The 21,731-nt window shown below is 40.9% G+C and overlaps 1 protein-coding gene across 4 annotated transcripts in view; it reads right to left on the minus strand.

The window, feature by feature from the left end:
• Window positions 1-21,731, minus strand: part of LARS2 (leucyl-tRNA synthetase 2, mitochondrial) — a 166,330-nt gene that overhangs the window by 94,734 nt on the left and 49,865 nt on the right. For all 4 annotated transcript variants that reach the window (XM_070577158.1, XM_008538140.2, XM_008538142.2 and 1 more), the window contains exon 6: window positions 1,733-1,822. In XM_070577158.1, the coding sequence (XP_070433259.1) occupies window positions 1,733-1,822 (90 nt within the window). The remainder of the gene's footprint in view (window positions 1-1,732; window positions 1,823-21,731) is intronic.

Consider the following 21,731-nt stretch of genomic DNA (forward strand, 5'->3'; position numbering starts at 1 on the left):
AAATTATACTTCAATTTTTGTACATTATCTTTAGACAGTTCTGCTGACCCTCTGCCACATAATATGAGATATTCAGCACGGTCATACAGCTTTCCTCTCACCCCAAGCCCCTCTCCTAGTTTCTGCTATCTTTGTTAACTTTAGCTTTAATAGCTACCTTTCTAACTGAAAAAAAAAAAAAAAAGAGTGACATTCTTCATTTATGCCTCCTTGTTATGAAAGATGAAAGGTTCATCTCACACTTGCTTTTACTCCTCTTCCCCAATTTCACCACCTAATTTTTGTTAGCTATACTATTTTTATGCTGTCAAGGTTTAAGACATTTTGGTTTTATTCTGAAATTCCAGATTGAGCCTTCTGCATTTGTGTCTGTATTGATTCAAAACATTTTTTAACTTAAAATGCGACGATCATGTAAGTACTATTCACTGCAAGACCAAGCAGTGTGATGTGGCCCACAGAAAAGTAAATGTAATTCTTTGTTGTGAAATCCCTCTGGTCAAGGAGAACGTCTCAAGCATAAAGGTACAATGGATTTCTACTTGTTACCTCTGAATTTTCCAGACCAGTACTGTACAACATTCTGTAATGATGGGAATGTTCTGTATCTGTGCTGTCCAGTACTAGCTTACCAGCACATGAATGTGGCTAGTGTGACTGAGAACCTGAATTTTTAGTATTATTTAATTTTAATTACTTTAAATTTAAATATCAACAAGCACATGTTGCCAGTGGTACTGTACTGGACAGTGCAGGTGTAGACCACACTATGATACTCTCTTCCTCATCTCCCACCATCTAAGGCTTACCTACTATGACTGAGCTCCTGCCATAACAAGCACTCCATTTCTTGAGAGACCACTATGTGTGGGCACTGTGGCAGTTGCTCTTTAAATATCACCTCTCTCTTCCCTGCAGGGAGGATGTTACCACCCCACTTAGCAGATGAGAAACCATGATTCCTGGGGGTTAAGTTACCCAGCTGGGAGATGTGGAAATTTATAAAAGAAATCTTAACTAAACTGGAGTCGGAAAGGCCTGTAGGGGGAGCTCTCAGGCCTTTTCATCCATTGCCAATTACTCGAAACAGGAAGAGACCTAGCTTGCATCTTTGATGGGAAGTAAACCTACTTTGCAACCAAAGGAAGATTTCTCTCCCCACCCAGCAACAGCCCACCCAATGAGAAGCCGTTGCCACCTTAAACTGTTAGTTTCCTCCAATGAATTTTTGTTTAGAGTAGCTTCTCCCTATTCCCCCTTTTTCTCTATAAAAGCAGCTCCCCTCCTTTCTTTTCTGGATTTGCCTATGGTTCACCACAGCATGTACATCCCTAATTGCAATTCTTTTGGCTATTCCCAACTAAACTCATTTTGAGGGTAAAATAACAGACAAAGTTGCTATTTAAGTTGACAGAGAGGTAGCCGAGCTAGGATTTGAGAAGCCTGCATTCCTCCCGCCGCCCCTCTTTGATGTCATTACACCCACCGGACACTGTGTTATGTGCTGGAAGTCAAGGGTGAAAGAGGCCCGAGCCCTGTCCTGGAGGCACAAACTGAGCCAGACAGTCGCTGCTTTCTGGGTCTGTTGGGAGTGACTTCATGAACGTGAGGGAGTGTTCATTTTCACTGTTACTGTGCACACAGGGTTTGTTTCTTATTTAACAACAATGTGTTCTATAAGAAGATGGAGAGGATTTACAAAATTTTTATAGTGCATCTAAGTTTAATTTACCTCCTTTTGATAGGCCAGTCCAGCTTCATAGAGTTTAATAAAGAGGTACTGAGTCCATTTGTAGTAATCTGGTAAACATGTAGTTATTTCCTGCCAAAGAAGGAAAAACATCATGTATAGACCATTGTAAACATTCCCCTCCCCCAATGCATGCATCAGCCTTGCCCTTCAATTAAAAAGCAATCATACTGAAAAAATATTTACCAGCCTATAATAGTTTTACCAATTCGTAAGAAGCAATTTATTCCGAGAAGAGAGATGCTATCGAAATGCCACAGCCACCCGTCCCAGGGCATGTTCAATGACAGGAAATTCAACTTGCAGTCTTCTGTACACCCCCATCCCCATCCATGCAAGTAGCAGGTTAATTACACTCTATGGAACTGGGTATTACCGTTTTTGTCAGCACAAACATATTTGGGGGGCCATAAAGCTAATTCATGAATGTAGTTCATTTTGAAAGCAATCACAGAATTCAAGAGGAACATTTGCTTGCTTCAGTATGATCCACATTTGAAAATAAACCCTGTGTTTCTACATATAACTGGGGCCTGGTAGCTCCTTTGGACTCATTATATTCCATTTATTCCATTAAGTGAATCAGGCTGTTGTCTACTTAGGAAGACCCATTAAAAACATTATCAAATATTAAACTTAGTGAGAAATCACCTGGCTTGTATTTCTAAGCCTAAATTGAAGGTTCCCGAAATTTATTTTCTGTCCTGAAAACACATTTGCTACAGAATCTTTAAAAGCAGTTTATTGATTAACCAACCTTTAAAAAAGGTTATTGATTAACCAACCTATAAGGTTTGCCCTTGATTAAGTCAAGTGAGCATAAAAACCTCTAACTACCCTGTCACATTATTTCTTTCCTAGTGCTCTTCATTAACTTCAAAAAATAGCTAACATAGAAATGGATGTAGCGCAGGGGACATTCCAAATGGTTCCATTAGTAATGGACTACTGATAGAAAGCATACAATAGTCCCCCCTTATCTGCGGTTTCACTTTCCGCGGTTTCGCTTTCCACGGTTTCCGTTACTCTCGGTCAATCACGGTCCGAAAATATTAAATAGAAAATTCCAGAAATAAACAATTCACCAGCTTTAAATTGCACGCTCCTCTGAGTAGTGTGATGAAATCTCGCGCTGTCCCTCCCCCTCCCGCCCACGACGTGAATCATCCCTTTGTCCAGGGCCTCCATGCTGCACATGCTACCCGCCCATCAGTCACTTAGCAGCCTTCTTGGTTATCAGATCGGCTGTCACGGTATCACAGTGCTTATGTTCAAGTCACTCTTATTTCACTTAATAATGGCCCCAAAGTGCAAGAGTAGTGACCCCGGCAATTAGGATACATCAAAGAGAAACTGTAAAGTGCTTCCCTTAAGTGAATAAGTGAAAGTTCTCGACTTAATAAGGAAAGAGAAAAAATCATATGCTGAGGTTGCTAAGATTTACATAACTTTTATTACAGTATATTGTTATAATTGTCCTATTTTATTATTGGTTATTGTTGTTAAATCTCTTACTGTGCCTAACTCATAAACTTTATCGTAAGTATGTATGTATAGGAAAAACTGTAGTATCCATAGGATTGGGTACTATCTGCGGTTTCAGGCATGCACTGGGCGTCTTGGGACCTATGCCCCGCAGATAAGGGGAACTACTATACTTCTATCAAAAGTGCAAACAAGTCAGTCTTTCTTCAGATGAACAAATGAGGAGAGAGCTTAAAACCTACGATGGAAGGGCAAGTGTGGCAGGAACTGAGCAAGGTATCAGGTAAATTTCTGGTGCCTCCAATGCGCTATTTTTCTCATGTAAGATTCCTGGGTCCTTTTATGTGATGTTTTGTAAAACTGGCAGAGTAATAACTATTAGAAAACAAATAACTCTAATCACTGGCTCCACTCCCCCCTACAAGGCAGGTTGTGAATAACCAGCCAGTCTAACAGGTTTGCCCATACTGTAGCACTGTCCCCTGCCAGCCAGTCCCCATGCGACGCCAGAGCCGTGATTTCTGAGCCACGCACATAACACAGCCTGTACCAGCTCCCGAGGCTCCACAGACACCAAGTCTGCAGGGGCGTCATGCACAAAGCCCTTCGCCAACCCAAGAATCAGATCAGCACGCTACGGGCGGGATTGTTCCCCAAACCCCCAAATTCATCCTCATCCCACCATCTTTTCCTCCGTGCAGGCTACACTCCTTGCAGGCATGACACAGAATTCACTTTCCTCAGTTTTCCGGACAAGCAACTTAAAAACTTCTATTTTCTAACAAAACCCAGGGCAGGAGCTATGTTTGGTCTGTTTTGTTTAGCTCATCATTGTATGCTGAGGTCGAGGCATCCCAAAATTGTTGTTGAATGAATAATAAACTAAATAGATACAGGAATATATGCATGTTGAATCAAATTTGTATCCCTCATGTAAGTTTCACAAATTCAATTTAAATTACCTTTGTCCACAGATGAACTGGGATAGAGGATGGGGATAGAGGTAAGGGGGAATGTGGTAAAAATATTCCCAGACCTTGTTGCCGTGGCTCTGCTTTTAAACTCTTATCCATTAGAGGTTTAAAGAAACATGTGAAACAAACATGACAAAATAATGGCTGTTAAATTTAGAGGATGAGAGTTCTCTTTTCTCTATTTTTCTGTGTATTTGTTTTTCATAATAAAATTCAAAATGCTTCTGATGAATATATGTATGCGTATCCGTACATGTGTATGTATGTACGTATGTATGTACTTTCTCAGCCCCTAAATCCGCCTCCAGAGATTGACAGTAAAAATTACACAGCAATGGGACAGCATCAGTATCTTCATCCAGGTTTATGGTTTTGAAAATCACTTTTACCTCAAATAGAAAAAAGATGATAGATCCAGTCAGGAAAAACAAAGATTGTTATCCAACCAAGCATTAGCCTACTTTCAGTCAGACGTGTAAGGCCAAGTGCCTCCTCTTTGGAAGTGAGGTGAGGTGACGAGGTAGGGGCATTCCAGGCCCCCTTCTTTCACCCTGACTTCAAACTTGGGCCTGACCTCTTTTATTTATATTGGGTTTTTGCATATCTCGTTTGAAGGAAAAGTAACATCAGCTGCTAAGAGTACAGCTTGAAAACCCTGGCTCCAGGACCATTATTCCACTCCGGACAGTTTTATGTTAATGCATGTTTACTGCACTCCCAGCGTCCCCTCACACTGAAGTGCTTGAGCCACCTGCCCAGAGGAGGCTGGGAGCGCCCTGAGGACAGGAACTGTGCTCCTGCCCACTTATTCCCATCTGCTGCACACAGGGCCCAGCCGGGACCCTCAGTGCTGTCCACTCAATGAAGAAAGGACAGAGCAGGCACTCGCAAGGCTCCCCAGGAGTCCAGTCTCACAAGAACCATAAACATGGTCAGGGATAGACTCCGCTCAGAAATGCATTTCCTGAAAAAGTTACAGAACCCTTCTGGAGCCTCTCCTGGTTTGCTGATTTAAAAAAGCCCTGAAACCAAAACAGCTATTTCTAGTCTTCTAATGCCTCATCTCAGCAAAAATAATCAAAGACATCTTTCTGAAATTAAACTGCTTAAAAGCTCTACCTTTTGTCAACCGGCTAGAAATCAAGACTCCTTTTCCATGTTTTGGGAACTACTTACTCAAAACCCAGCCCCACAGACAAGGGTCTTTGGGGGTTTCAACATCCAAAAAGATGTCAACAGCTATTCCTTCCTTCTCCTAAAGAAGCTGTGTTCCCAAGGGAGGCCTGGAGACATTTTTGTTTGTCACAACTGTGGTGGTGGTGGGGTGCTACTGGCATCTAGTGGATAGAGGCCAGGGATGCTGTTAAAAACCTGATAGTATACAAGACAGCCCCAGAACAAAAAATTACCCAGCTCCAAATGTCAATAGTGCCAGAGGAGAAACACTACTCTAAGGGTTTCAACCTCTTTAGTTTGAGATCAACTAAACTAAAAGATTAAGGAACAGTGAACCAAGCAACTCTCTGGTGGGCATTCCATAAAACGCAATAAAACATCATTGGGAGAAGAAGAAACACGAGTAAGTTAACTTAGGTCTCCTTCTCCAGCAAGTGTGACTCCATCTCTGTTGAGCACGTCTTGCAGGGCAGACGGGAATGCTGCACGATGCAACCACGGGCCCTTCTATCAACTCTGAGACCAACCACCGGAGAGACCTGTCAAGTCTAGGGGTATAGGCAGATACAATTCTGAAACTGTGATGCACGCATAATGCTCCTCACTGGGAATGAGTGATTGATTTTACTATCTACATTTTAAACCATTTAATATACTTCCAAGTAGTTGTCTGACTTGGAAAATCTCAGGTAATACATGTCCTATTTCGAAGTTAAAGAGGCACAGTTTTTCTTGATACAACATCAGCTTATCCCCTCCCATAAGACTTGTGGAACAAGTAAGAGTTTAAAGATCATCTGTTGGGATCCTGCAGAAGGGGGAGTCCTACGTCTGTGGGATGGGGATTCGTTTGCCCACACCTGCCCACAAGCTGTGGGACAGCACCAACTTGTTAAGATTTCATCGTGAGACCACCAGAGAAGTCAAGGAAGGCTGTTTACTGTTCCTAAATCCTTTTCCATTCCTGTGCTTTCCTTTGCCCTGCTTTCCAAATAAGCCAACATCTATGTTGACGCACCTTTGTTTTTAAAACAAAAAGTCAGGCAATTCAAAGTTATAGCTCCAAAAGCAACTGCAATTCAGCTACACTCCACATAGGTCTATATAAAAGTGTCAACTTTTATATGCCCCTGAGCTTGAGAAAGAGCAATCCAGCTGACAAGAGACCAAATTTATGCACTGGGATCTCAACTAGAGTCATTCCTCCACACTGCAGTTTTACATTCTACAATACCTGGTTTTTAGCACTGAAAATATTTTGCATATTCACTGTCAAACACAGAGCCCGGCACAGAAGGTAAGCTCTCTCAGAATACAAGTGAGGCTCAAACACTATCCTTTGGGGCCTGCCACCCACACCTCAGTGACTGCACAAATTAATAACTAAACCAGCCTTGCCAGGAGTTCCTGTAGCACAGTGATTCGGCAATGACGAAATCCAAGAAGGCTGAGCCACAGAGACCTACTTTACTGTCCCTGATATAAAATGGCATTTGGTTTGTGAAGGATGAGTCACGGCAGTTGGTTACCTTCTGTGTACCTACTTCACTGAGGTCTCCTCAGGCTATCTCTCCTTGCTCCAGGAAAAGAGTGAGAGAGAGTGATCTAAAAGAAAGACATTCCACTCTGGAGCCATTTGACTTCGGTTCAGGTCCTCGCATCATCAATAGCTTCTTGGCCACAGCCAAGTGTCCCTATCTAGAAAACGGGTAATGAAACCCACCTGAGAGGCCAGTTGTGAGAACAGACACAGTACTGTACATAAAGCACACGCTGGGCACACAGGAGGGATCAGTGGTGCTGTTCCCTTGGCTTGACTCAGAGAGTGTTCTGGGAGGAGTGAGGTTGGCTTCATTATCGCACCACTCAAAGAGGTGGGTTGATACCCTTGTTATGCTATTGGGACAAGGTGAAAGGGAGAGGAAAGGACTGAGGTAAAAATAACTTACTATTACTATTTCTTACCAAATATTGGCTTTCTGACTAAAAGAGATGGTGTTTATGAGGGAAAGACCAAAACACACGACCCAGATGGAAGAATCCACACAAAGCTGCTCCCAGTCACCTCTGGTGGCAACCCACCACAGGGAGGGCCAGCTAGGTCACTTCTCACTTCTGCTCTGGCAGGATTTAGTGAGGTCTTTGTTTCTTGGTCCCCTTGCATCTCTAACAGTGACTGGTCCCAGATCACAAAACGGCTAACGTCACTCAAAGCCATTATGCATTTAATTTGCATTGCAACCTCACAATATTTAGGTTAGCTATCAGGATTTAACAAACTAAAACAAAAACCTGAGGCAACATGTTTATCAAGTCGGTCATTCGGCAGCCCTGTACATTGGAAAATAAACACAGTGAGAAAGGTGAGTACCCGCCCTGCATCACAGTTTGCAGCGACAAGGCGTTGCCTCCCCGTCCCCCAGTCTCACTGTGAGTCACCTGCCGTCAGACAATGAATCTTGGAGACAGAAGACAGAGGTACTCACATACCTCTTGTGTAACATGCATTTTTGTCATCTGCTCTTCATTCCACAGATCAAAAAGCAATGTATGGTAATGACCTTGTCTTTTATTCCCTCCCAGGTTCTCTGATTCTAAAGGGGAGGGGTTCTGAAAGCATAGCACAGCTCAAAGGCCAGAGAAACCAGCCTCAGGATTCATACTGTGCAGCTTAGTTAAAAAAACCTTTCAGACTGCATCAGATGTTCCTTACTGGTGATGGTTCTAGGTTCCAGTCCACAGCTCTGCACCTGCTGTGTTGGAAGAAGGAACAGGGAGGCTCATGAGAAAATCTACTGGAATAGGACAATTATGACCACGCCCACACTAAGTCCTCTAAACTTAGCACTGACTCTCAAACTTGGTTGCACCTTGAAATGAAGCTTTAAAAGTTACCGATGCCTAGGTCTCACCCACCCCCAGGAATTTCACAGGCAGCCAGGGTTGAGAACCACTACAAAGGGGTTCCTCCCAAATACCACAGGAGAGACGGGGTCCTATCCTGCCCTTGTGTCTTCACAGAACTTAACGAGCCAGGCTTCGACAGTTAGTCCATATGAGATTTCTAAGAAGGTCCCCAGTACACTGTGCTAAGAGGAATATCTCAACAAGCCTGCCGGGATCCAAATCCTCCCAGCACGCCTCAGCCCTGCCCCAGCACAGATTCTCTGACAGTCCTCACTCCCTCCATTTTCACAAAACAAGCATAAGAAGCAGCAATTAGGAAGTAACCACTGTAAACCCACCTTCATGGCAACAGATACAGAAACTTGATTTGGTAACTACCTATGTTCAGTGATCAGCTGTTTAAAAACGCCAAACCTACTGACAGCTCATTTCTCTCCCCAGAGGAGAAATGGTTCTTGAAGGGAAAGCTGCAGAAAGCCAACAAAGAGTGGCCTGGCCTTCCCCTGGGGCTTCAGGGGCAGAGGCCGTGTGGCAGATGGCTAGTTCCTCACTTAGATGCTCTTAAAGGATCCCCAGGCAGGAGCAGGGCACTGAGAGTGAAGGCAGACCACTCAGCACAGCTCTGGCTTTGAGTCTTAATTAGCAAATAACAGGCCACCTTTGTATCCAGCTCTACGCTCCCAAACTGCTCGTCCCTCCATGGTCTCACTCCCTCAGGGGCTCTGTGGATGCTGCTCTACACAGGAGGAAACTGCACCTCAGGAGGGAGGGGCCCAACCAAAGCTGCCCAATTCTTGGGTGGCAGAAGCAAAACTGGAACCCAGATCTCTCCAGAGGGGCATTGGGCAGTGAAAAAGCACCTTGGGAAGTACAGCCTCGCTGTGCCCAATCTGCCCCAACCGACTCAAACACGTGCTCCAAGGAGGTCTGGGTAAATGAAGCAGAATGAATGGGCGGGAGCACTCCTAGATAACAGAATACCATGTGAACGTTCTTTTAGGAACAACAGTAGCAGTAATAATAACAATAATAGCAAACATTTACCAGGGGCTGACCAAGCACTGGGCCCAGTTTTGGCAGTTCAGAAGCATCTCATTTAGTTCCTACTACATTCCCAGGAGTCAGTTACTATGGTTATCAAATGTGGCTTGACCTCCCTCCCCGTTTAAAATCACAATTCACCCCGGCCCTCCTGCCCCCTTTACTCGGCTCTATCTTTTTTCTTTCCCCAGCACTTATGACCTCCTACCATCCTGTATTATTACTTATTTATTATGCTTATCGCCTGTCTTTGTCTTGCCTCCTCCCCCCACCCTGCGTTTATAAACTGTAAGGTTCCTCCAGGAAAGAAAGGGTTTTTGTCTGACTCCCACTGATGTACTGCGAGTGCCTGGAACAGCACCTGGTACAATGGATGTTTAATAAAGGACTGTTGAATGAATAAATAATCATTGTACCGATCAGAGAATTGGGACTCATAGTAACTTGTTTAAGGTCACATGGCTAGTAGGAGGCAAAATTAGGATCCCAACATGGGTCTGAATGACTCAGCATCTGTACCACTGCAAACGAGTTCTTCCCCTCACTGTCACCTCAGCTTTGGTAAGACTTTCATGCTGGATTTGTTGGAAGCAGGGAAAGCCGTATGAACTAGATACATACCACATATAGTTAAACTTGTATTATGAATGTTTATGTAGTTTACATAGTTGTCTTTCTATTTCACTATTTGTACAATTTGCACTAAAACTAGAACAAATGAAATAGTTTAACTATTATATCCTTGACTTAGATAAATATTACATATAATATTTAATGACATGGGAATATAATATTTAATACAAAATTGAGTATATTTTATGGTTTCAATTATATAATAAAAAATGAACAGAATACTAGAAAAAATGACAACATATAAACAAACTCTGGATTGCCTCAGGATGACACTGACCATGGGTGACTTTTTTAAAAATTATAAACAGTTTTCTAAACTTCACTGATTTTGTACAGTGAACCCTGGGAATTAGCCTACAGTTTTACAGTTCTTGAAAACCAGTTTAGATTCAAAGGAAGAAGAAAACCAAAGAATTGAGTCTACAGTGGTAGACCCTTGTCCTGGTGAGAAGTCTTCCAATATACTTGCAATATACACCTTGAGACCACTCCCCACAGTAGAGTTTAAAGGAATCAGAGAGAGTGCTCTACAGACAAACAAATGTCCTGGGGTTACCATGGAAGCACATCCACAAGGCCAGCTCCAAGGCCCCTGGACAACCTTAGTGTATATCCATAAAACCAGTTCTGATGACCCAGACTCTAAAGGGAAAGATCTGGCCTAAGTGCAGAACCACAGGCGAATATAATGGGTAAGAGGCCCAGGCTGGCCTACCCACCTTCCTAGTTGGTATTACAAGAGTGAAAGAAGCCAGGTGGACATCTTTGCCTGTGAGTAATAAGCAAGAGTACGGCGGGGGGAGGAGACGACAGACAGGGGTCCCAAAGTTAGTACATTAGAGCTCAGACCCCACCTAGGGGTTGTGTGACACTAGGCAAGTGACTTGACCATATCTGTGCCTCATCTTCCTCATTAGTTGTGGCAGGCAGCCTCTAAGATGGTCCTCAACTATCCTTGCCTGCTGGTTTTCATGACCTTAGGAAATCTTCTTCCTTCGAGTGTGGGCTGGGCCCAGACACTTGCTTCTAACAAACAGAATACAGCAGGTGATGGGATGTCACTTCAGGATGAGGTTTAAAGAGACTGTGGTTTCTGTCTTGGGCATTCTCTTTCCCTCTCTTTCTCACTGTCTCTCTTGATCCAAAGAAAGCCAGTTGCCATGCTGGGCGCTGCCCAATGGAGAGGCCCAGGTGGTAAGGAACTGAGGGAGGCCTCTGGCCAACAGCCAGCAAGAACCGGTCCCCAGTCCAGCAGCTAAAAACCACATGAGTGAACTTGGAAGCAGATCCTACCCAAGTCAGGCTTTCAGATGGGACCTCAGCCTTGGTCTTGATGGCAGCCTTAGAAGGGACTCTACGCCAGAGGACCCAACCAAGCCGTGCCTAGATTCCTACTCCACAGAAACTGTGAAATATTTAATAAGAGTGTATTGTTTTAAACTACTAAGTTTTGAGACAATTTGTTATATAGCAATCGATAACTAATATACTCATAAAATGGGCCAATAATTGGACCAAATCCTGGGATAGCTACGAGGACTAAATGAGCAAATGTAGGTAATGTACTTGGCAAATGCTGACCACACAGATGAGAAGAGGATGGTAATGCCAGGGGCCCCGAGGGGATCCAATTACAAGGCTCCCTTCCCCACAGTGTGGGGGTAGAATCAGTCTGCTGCCCAGGCCACAGGGAAAGGACAGGGAGACCTAATGCTCCATGCTCCACCCAACTGAGTCTTAAAAACCAAGTACCTTTAGGACCTAACACAGACTTTTTGGCCCTTTTATTTGAGTATCCAAGTTTTGTTCACCTTCCCAAAGAGGCTGTCAGCTCCTGAGGGCAGGTGGAGGGCAACAGATGGAAGGAGCAGAGGGCTGGTAGGCCAAAGACTGAGGTCGAGCACTGGCTCTGCCATGGACTTGATGGTGACCCTGGACAAATGACTCATCTCTCCGGGCCTCACTGTCCTCATGTGGAAACTGGGAGGCTGTAACTGTTGTGAGGATCAGGCATCTAAAGAGGGTTAGCTTGCCTTTCCAAAACTATCTGGCCTAGTATGGGTGCACAGCAAGTGCTCAATAAATCTTCATTAAAGCAACAAATATATCAAAATCATGTGGTCAAGTGTCACTATATTTAAAAAACAAATGAAAGCCTTGAGACAGTGCCCTTCCTAATTTTCTTAAATATAATAGGCTTTCTAAAAAAGTAGAATGTTTTTGTTCTTGGAATCATAATCTGGCTTATTCATACTAAATGTCAAACATGGGTTCACATGAGAAATGTTGCCCTGGTTTGTATCGTGTAGAATGCTTTAAGAAACCTATGTGCAGAACCTCCAAATCTCAAAGGCAAGTCAAGAAGAATCACATATATCTCTGTTAGCAACTTCCACAACATCAAAAACAAATGATGACTTTTCAAAAGGACACACATGTGAGACCAGTTTCTCACTTCCCTGGCATAATGTTGATTCAGAATTTTATGTTTCTCTTCATTTAATTCACCAAAGAGGAAATATTCACTAAGGGTCTCTACCCAGCCCTTATGCTAAAAGACTCACTAATCAGCTAGGGTGACAGAGGGAAAATGGAGGTGCAGGGAAGGGAAAGAATGGATTTTCCACCCAACTCAAGGCTATTTGTTCATTCACTCATTCACTCACTGAATCATTCCAGACATTTATTGAGTACCAACTATGCATTAGCACTGAATTAGGTGGCATGAAGATGACCTCTCCTCCATTACTGAGAAGATTAAGGCCATCTATAATGGCCTTTTCATGGTTTCTCCTCTCTTAAGCAAAGTTTATCTAAATTGTCATCCCTACCCCTATCTCATTCATTCCCATTTGTCCCTGAGGGAAAAGAGAGGCAATTCGGATTTTGGGAGATCTTGTCAAGATGGTGGCATAGGCAGACTCTGAACTCACCTCCTCCCACAAACACATCTAGGTTACAACTATTCTTGGAAAAATTACCCTGGAGAGAAAACTTTAAACTGGATAAAAGGAATCCCCACAACAAGGGACAGTCATGACTGAGGCGGAAGAGGGAGAAATTCCTTCTGGGGAGAAAAAAGCCATCTTTGTGGCAATAACTACATATTTACCAATAGCTACTTTAAATATTAACAGACTAAATGCTCCAATCAAAAGACAAAGGGTGGCCGACTAGATTAAAAAAACAGGACCCATATATATGCTGCAGAAAAGAGACACACTTCAGACCTACAGACACTCACAAACTGGAAGTGAAGGGATGGAAAAAGACTCCATGCAAATAGCAATGAAACGAAAGCTGGGGTAGCAATACTTATATCAGACAAAATAGACTTTAACAAGAGACAAAGAAGGGCACTACACAATGATAAAGAGAAAAATCCAACAAGAGGATATAATGCTTGTAAATATCTATGCACCAAACATAGGAGCACCTAAATATATAAAGCAATTATTAACAGACATAAAAGGAAAAATAAACAGTAACACAATAACAGTAGGGGACTTTAACACTCCACTTACACCAATGGATAGATCATCCAAACAGAAGATCAATAAGGAAACATTGGCTTTAAACGCCACATTAGATCAGATGGACTTAGTAGATATATACAGAACATTCCATCCAAAAACTGCAGAATACACATTCTTTTAAAATGCACATGGAACATTCTCCAGGACTGATCACATATTAGGCCACAAAACAAGTCTCAATAAATTTAAGAAGATCAAAATAATACCAAGTATCTTTTCTGACCTCAAAGGTATGAAACTAGAGATCAACTACAGGAAGAAAATCAGAGAAGGCACAAAAACGTGGAGATTAAACAAAATGCTACTGAACAACAATTAAGTCAATGAAGGAATCAAAGGAGAAATCAAAAAATACCTGGAGACAGGGGCTGGCCCCGTGGCCAAGTGGTTAAGTTTGCGCGCTCTGCTGCAGGCGGCCCAGTGTTTCGTTGGTTCGAATCCTAGGCATGGACATATGGCACTGCTCATCAAACCATGCTCAGGCAGCATCCCACATGCCACAACTAGAAGGACCCACAACAAAGAATATACAACTATGTACTGAGGGGCTTTGGGGAGAAAAAGGAAAAAAATAAAATCTTAAAAAAAATACCTGGAGACAAATGAAAACACAACATGCCAAAATCTATGGGATATAGCAAAAGTGGTTCTAAGACGAAAGTTTATAGCAATTAAGGCCTACCTCAACAAACAAGAAAAATCCCAAATAAACAATCTAACAATGCATTTAAAGGAGCTGGAAAAATAAAAACAAACAAAGCCCAAAATCAGCAGAAGGAAGGAATTAATAAAAGAGCAGAAATAAATGAAATAGAGACTAAAAACGTAGAAAAAATTAAAGAAACCAAGAGCTGGTTCTTTGAAAAGATAAACAAAATTGACCAACGTTTAGGTAGACTCACCAAGAAAAAAAGAGAAGGCTGAAATAAATAAAATCAGAAACATAAGAGGAGAAATTACAATGGACACCTCAGAAATACAAAAGATTTTAAGAGAATACTATGAAAAACTATACGCCAACAAATTGGATAATCTAGAAGAAATAGATAAATTCTTAGACTCATACAACCTTCCAAAACTGGATCAAGAAGAAGTAGAGAATTTGAATAGACCTATCACCAGTAAGGAGATCGAAAAAGTAATTAAAAACCTCCCAAAAAATAAAAATCAAGGACCAGATGGCTTCCCTGGTGAATTCTACCAAACATTCAAAGAAGACTTAATACCTATCCTTCTCAAACTCTTGCAAAAAATTGAAGAGGAGGGGAGGCTTCCTAACTCATTTTATGAAGCCAACATTATCCTGATACCAAAACCAGACAAGGACAACACAAAAAAAGAAAATTACAGGCCAATATCACTGATGAACATCGATGGAAAAATCCTCAACAAAATACTAGCAAATCGAATACAATAATACATTAAAAAGATCATACATTATGATCAAGTGGGTTTTATTCCAGGGATATAGGGAGTGGTTCAATATCCACAAATCAATTGTGATACACCACATTAACAAAATGAAGAATAAAAATCACATGATCATCTCAATAGGTGCAGAAAAAGCATTTGACAAGATACAGCATCCATTTATGACAAAAACTCTAAATAAAATGAGTATAGAAGGAAAATATCTCAACAAAATAAATGTCATACATGACAAACCCACAGCTAATATCATTCTCAATGGAGAAAAACTGAAAGCTATTCCTCTAAGAACAGGAACCAGACAAGGATGCCTACTTTCACCACTCTCATTTAACATAGTATTGGAAATCCTAGTCAGAGCAATCAGGCAAGAAAAAGAAATAAAAGGGATCCAAATTGAAAAAGAAGCGAAACTGTCACTATTTGCAGATGACATGATTTTATATATAGAAAACCCTAAAGAATCTACTAAAAAACTTTTATAAATAATAAATGAATACAGCCAAGTCGCAGGATACAAAATCAACATACAAAAATCGATTGCATTTCTATACACTAACAACAAAGTAGGAGAAAGAGAAATTAAGAATACAATCGCATTTACAATTGCAACAAAAAGAATAAAATACCTAGGAATAAACTTAATCAAAGAGGTGAAAGACCTGTACATGGAAAACTATAAAACATTGTCAAAAGAAACTGAAGAAGACACAAAGAAATGGAAAGATATTCCGTGCTCTTAGATTGGAAGAATTAACATGGTTAAAATTTCCATACTTCCTAAAGCAATCTATAGATTCAATGAAATCCTGATCAAAGTTTCAACAACATTTTTTCACAGAAATAGAACAAAGAATCCTAAAATTTATATGCAACAACAAGAGACCCCGAATAGCCAAAGGTATCCTGAGGAAAAAGAACAAAGCTGGAGGTATCACACCCCCTGATTTCAAAATATACTACAAAGCTATAGTAACCAAAACAGCATGGTACTGGGACAAAAACAGACACACAGATCAATGGAACAGAACAAGAGAGCCCAGAAATAAGCCCACACATACACAGACAGCTAATTTTCAACAAGAGAGCCAAGAGCATACAATGGAGAAAGGAGAGTCTCTTCAATAAGCGGTGTTGGGAGAACTGAACAGCCACATGGAAAAGAATGAAAGTAGACCATTATCTTACACCATGCACAAAAATCAACTCAAAATGGATTAAAGACTTGAATGTAAGACCTGAAACCATGAAACTTCTAGAAGAAAACATAGGCAGCACGCTCTTTGACGTTGGTCTTAGGAGCATATTTTCAAGTACTATATCTGACTGGGCAAGGAAAACAAAAGAAAAAATAAACCAATGGTTCTACATCAAACTAAAAAGCTTCTGCACAGCAAAGGAAACCATCGACAAAACAAAAAAACAATCTAACAACTGGGAGAAGATATTTGCAAACCATATATCAGATAAGGGGTTAATATCCAAAATATACAAAGAGCTCATACATCACAAGAACAAAAAAACCAACAACCCAATTGAAAAACAGGCAAAAGATCTGAACAGAGTTCTCCAAAGAAGATATATGGATGGCCAACAGGCACATGAAAAGATGTTCAACATCATTAACTATCAGGGAAATGCAAATCAAAACTACAATGAGATATCACCTCACTCCGGTCAGAACGGCTATAATTAACAAGACAGGAAACAACAAGTGTTGGAGAGAAGGGAACCCTCATACACTGCTGGTGGGAGTGCAAACTGGTGCAGCCACTATGGAAAGCAGTATGGAGTATCCTCAGAAAATTAAGAATAGATCTACCATATGATCCAGCTATTCCACTGCTGGATATTTATCCAAAGAACTTGAAAACACTAAAGCATAAAGATACATCCACCCCTATGTTCATTGCAGCATTATTCACAATAGCCAAGACTTGGACGTAACCTAGGTGCCCATCAAGGGACGAAGAGATAAAGATGTGGTATATACACAATGAAATACTACTCGGCCAAAAGAAATGATGAAATCCAGCCACCTGTGACAACATAGATGGAACTTGAGGGTATTATGCTAAGTGAAATAAGTCAGAGGGAGAAAGTCAAATACCATATGATCTCACTCATAAGTAGAAGATAAAAACAAGGACAAAGAAACACATAGCAACAGAGGTTGGATTGGTGGTTACCAGAGGGGAAGGGAGGAGAGCCAAAGGTGTGATTAGGCACACGTGTGTGGTGATGGACTATAATTAGTCTTGGGTGGTGAACATGATGCAATCTACACAGAATTTGAAATATATTGCAATGTACATCTGAAAGTTATATAATGTTATAATCCAATGTTACTGCAACAAAAAAAAATTTTAAAAATTAAAAAAAGAGAGAGGCAATCCACTACCCATCTTAACTCCCACAGGCTTTCCAGGTCCTAGACCCATCCCTCCCACCTCTCCAGGTTCTGCTTTATTCCATCCCATTCGCATGTTTCCCAATAACACTTTGTCATCTACAGACGCAGCCGGGAGTCCCCATCCTAGACCACATGGCCACCTCTTCCTCCTTCCTAAACTGTTATTCTCACTGCCCAGGCTTCCTCAGCCTCACTGGCTGCTTCCTTTCGGCCTCACCCTCTCATTCCTTTTCTTTCAACCATCTGTTAAATTCTATCTTTGCCAAGCTTCTGCTTCTGGTCTCCTTTATCTTCCCTGTTTTCCTCCTTTTTGCAGAGTTGAGGGAACAGGTATTAATATCAGGATAATTAATTAATCATGAACCTAACATTTGTCTAAGGACTCACTTTTATGTAATTATGTTCTTTCATCTCAGGACTAACTTTAGACTGAAAATGAGCATTTATTGAAAATTGAAAATGACAAATGCTAGACATTGTGCTTTTATAGAGCATGCATTTTATTCTTAAAGGTCTTGTTTTTCAAATCTAGAGCTACAGCTAAATTCTCAAGTAATTTGAAAGGTTCATGTTCTACGTGCTCTTGAAGCCAATTTAGAGAATTAATGCAAGGGAAATCAAGGTCTTTGCAGTTTTAAAGACAACTCATCCTGTCTTTCTGAACTGAAATCAGCTTGATCAGTGAGCTCCTGTTTTTGCTATTTTCATGATCATTATTTTTTGAGCACTGTTGTTTTTATGGAAATCTGAAAGCTATCTCCTGATACAAACTACACAAGGTTCTGAGAACTATCTATAATCAAACAAGAAGCAATAATTTGCTTAATTTCTTGGTAATTGTTCTTTGCCAGCTGACAAGAATTTCATCAAGGCAGTCTAACAATACAGACAGCTTTTTAAACTAGACAGTTGGGAACAGAAAACCCTCCATTAAACTGCACATGAGATTAATGGGTTTGAGTTGTAATTTGTTATCACTCTAATTGGGCAGATGCCAGTATTTCAACTATCCAAGCCAAACCAGCTCTCTATAATTGTTCCATCGTTCTGGAGAGAAAAGAACATTAATTTTATCCATAACATATTTGAAAATTTCAGGATCAATGGGACAGAGTCATCTGAAAGATATTTTTGAGATGTGAGTTATCTAAGTTTCCTGAATAATATGAAGGCTATTTGTTAGACATGGGCATGGATCCAGAGGAAGAGGAAATACCAACTCGTCAACTGAATGGATACAAAACAGTGACAGCAGTGCCCAAAATGAGCTGTTCTGTTGTCTGCAAGCTCCATAAACAATGAGTAGTAGAAAGCTGTCACAGCTTGAAAGATTTCATATGTGATACAGACCAAGAAATAAAACTATAAACTTAGAAAAAAGTATAGAAAATTATTTTGAAGATCTTTTAGTCCAGTGGCCTTTAAGGGTAGGACTGGGGCAAGGAAGCACCAATTAGAATCTCACGGGAGGTGGGGGGATTTTAAAAGCTATACATGATATCTTCTTCTGGGAAGATGGAATAGATGTACTTTTCCCTATTGTTTCCACTAAGTACAATTAAAAACTCTGGACGTTATATGTATAAAACATATATAAGGTTCTGAAAACTGGAGACGTCAAGGCAGACTGGTTAGGAACCTCAGCACCTGAGGAATAACACAGTGGTGAGTTCCTGGATTTTCTTCATGCCTCATAAGTCCACGAATTGAAGCTAATGAAGCCAGTAACCCAGAAATGCCAAGCAGTGCAGGTACCAAAAAAAAGAGAAAAGCATGCTCTCTCTAACCAGAGTACCAGGAAAGGGACAGACAAGCAAGAGAGAAAATTTAGACAACTGCTCTACTCCAGCCGACACCACAGAAAAAATGACAGCCATACCCCCAGCAGCAAAGGCTTAGTGGAGAGCCTAGACTTACAACCTTGGGAGCCTATAACAGGGCATCCCAATCTCTCTGCCAGGGCAGTATCAGAGGAAGTTGAGTGGAGAGCTGGGACTTATACCCCTATTGAGTGTTAATGAACAACCCCCCTTGGTGGTGTCAGTGGAGATCACAGAGGCAGTCTGGACTTCTGCCTCAACCAGCAGTACTGATGGTGCCCTCCCCTCTCCCTAATAAAATAATGTCAGAGGAGTTCTAATGGAGAGTCAGGAAGTTCATCCCTGCTCCGTGGTAACAGGGCCACCCCCTCCATGGTGTCAGTGGGGTCCACATGGAGACAGCAACAATGTGACCTTTCCCAGTCAGGGTGATATCACTGGAAGCCTAGTGGGAGCCTGTACTCCTACCCCTTCCCAGTAGTAACAAGACAGCCCTCCCTCCCCAGGGTGTCAATGATGGCCACACGAAGATCCTAGACTTCCACGTCCACCTAAAAGTAAAGAGGCAGTGTCCCTTTTTATCCACTGGAGCAGTATCAGAAGAGGCCTACAATATGAGGTTTAAATAAGATCCAGAGTCTTAATAGAATCCCCCAAATGTCTAGGTTTCAAAAGAAAATCATTAGCAGTATCAAGAACCAGGAAGATCTCAAACTGAATGAGAAAAGATAATCAGCACACACCAACACTACGATGACCAGAATGTCAAATGATCTGACAAGGATTTTAAAGCAGCCATTATAAAAATGCTTCAACAAAAAAATATAAACACATGAAAAAAACAGCAAGTCTCTACGAAGAAAGAGAAGCTATAAAGAAGAAACAAATGGAAATTTTACAACCAGAAAATAAAATAACTGAAATAAAAAGATCAATGGATGGGTTCACTAGCAGAATGGAGGGGACAGAGGAAAGAATCAGTGAACTTGAAGACAGAACAATACAACTTATCCAATCTGAACAAAAGAGAGAAAATAGACTGGAAAAAAATGAACAGAGCCTCAGAAACCAGTGAGACCATAACAAAAGATCTAACATTCATGTCATTGGAGTCTCATGAGGAGACAAGAAAAAGTGGAAATGAAAAAGTATTTGAAGAAATAATGGCTGAAATTTTCTCAAATTCAGAAAAACAACATAACCCTCCATATTCAAGAAGCTTAGTGAACTGCAAACAAGATAAACCCAAAGAAATCCACTCCAAAACATCTCATAATCAAACTTGTGAAAACTAAAGACAAAGAAAAACTATCTTGAGAACTACTGGTGGGAATGCAAACTGGTGCAGCCACTATGGAAAACAGTATGGAGATTCCTGAAAAAATTAAAAATAGAACTACCATACGACCCAGCTATCCCACTACTGGGGATCTACCCAAGAGCTTGAAGTCAGCAATTCCAAAAGACCTATGCACCCCAATGTTTATTGCAGCATTATTTACAATAGCCAAGACGTGGAAGCAACCTAAGTGCCCATCAACAGATGATTGGATAAAGAAGATGTGGTATATACATACAATGGAATACTACTCAGCCTTAAAACAGAACAAAATCATCCCATTTGCGACAACATGGATGGACCTTGAGGGAATTATGTTAAGTGAAATAAGCCAGACAGAGAAGGGCAATCTCTGTATGACTCCACTCATATGAGGAATTTAAAAATGTAGACAAAGAGAACAGATTAGTGGCTACCAGGGGAAAGGTGGGGTGGGGGGTGGGCACAAAGGGTGAAGTGGTGCACCTACAACATGACTGACAAACAATAATGTACAACTGAAATTTCACAAGATTGTAACCTTTCATTAACTCAATTAAAAAATAAAAATAATGGAGAACCCCCCCCCCCCAAAAAAAGGAAAACTATCTTGAAAGCAGCCAGAGAGAGACAATGCATTAGCTATACGGAGAAAACAATTAAAAGATAGTCAATTTTTCTCATCTGAAACCACAGGGGCCAGAAAGAAGTGGCACAAAATTTTTGAAGTGCTGAAAAGAAAAGAACTGGCAACCTAGGATTGTATATCCAGTGAAATGATCCTTCGATAATGAAAGGGAAATCAAAACATTCTCAGATGAGGAAAACTGAAGAGAATTTGTCAAGAGCAAACCTACCCTAAAAGAATGGCTAAAGGAAGTTCTCTGCAGAAAGAAAATGACACAAGAGGGAATCTTGAAATATCAGGAATGAAGAAAGAACAAAGAAAGAAGCAAAAATATGGGTAAATAGAATAGAATTTCTTCCTCTTGAGTTTTCTGAATATATTATAAATGGGAAGGAGTAAATTAAGGTTTCTATACTTCATGCAAACTCCTAAAATGACCATATCAGTAGACTGTGATATATTATGCATGTAATACCTAAAGCTACAACTAAAAAAGCTATACAATGAGATACACTAAAAAAATACAATAGATAAATGTAAAACGAACTCTAAAAAAAGTTCAATTAATTCATAGAAAGGCAAAAAAAGAAAACAGAAGAAACCAGAAAATAAATAAATAAAA

This window comes from Equus przewalskii, chromosome 15 (assembly GCF_037783145.1).
Source record: "Equus przewalskii isolate Varuska chromosome 15, EquPr2, whole genome shotgun sequence".
NCBI classification, from domain to species: Eukaryota; Metazoa; Chordata; class Mammalia; order Perissodactyla; family Equidae; genus Equus; species Equus przewalskii.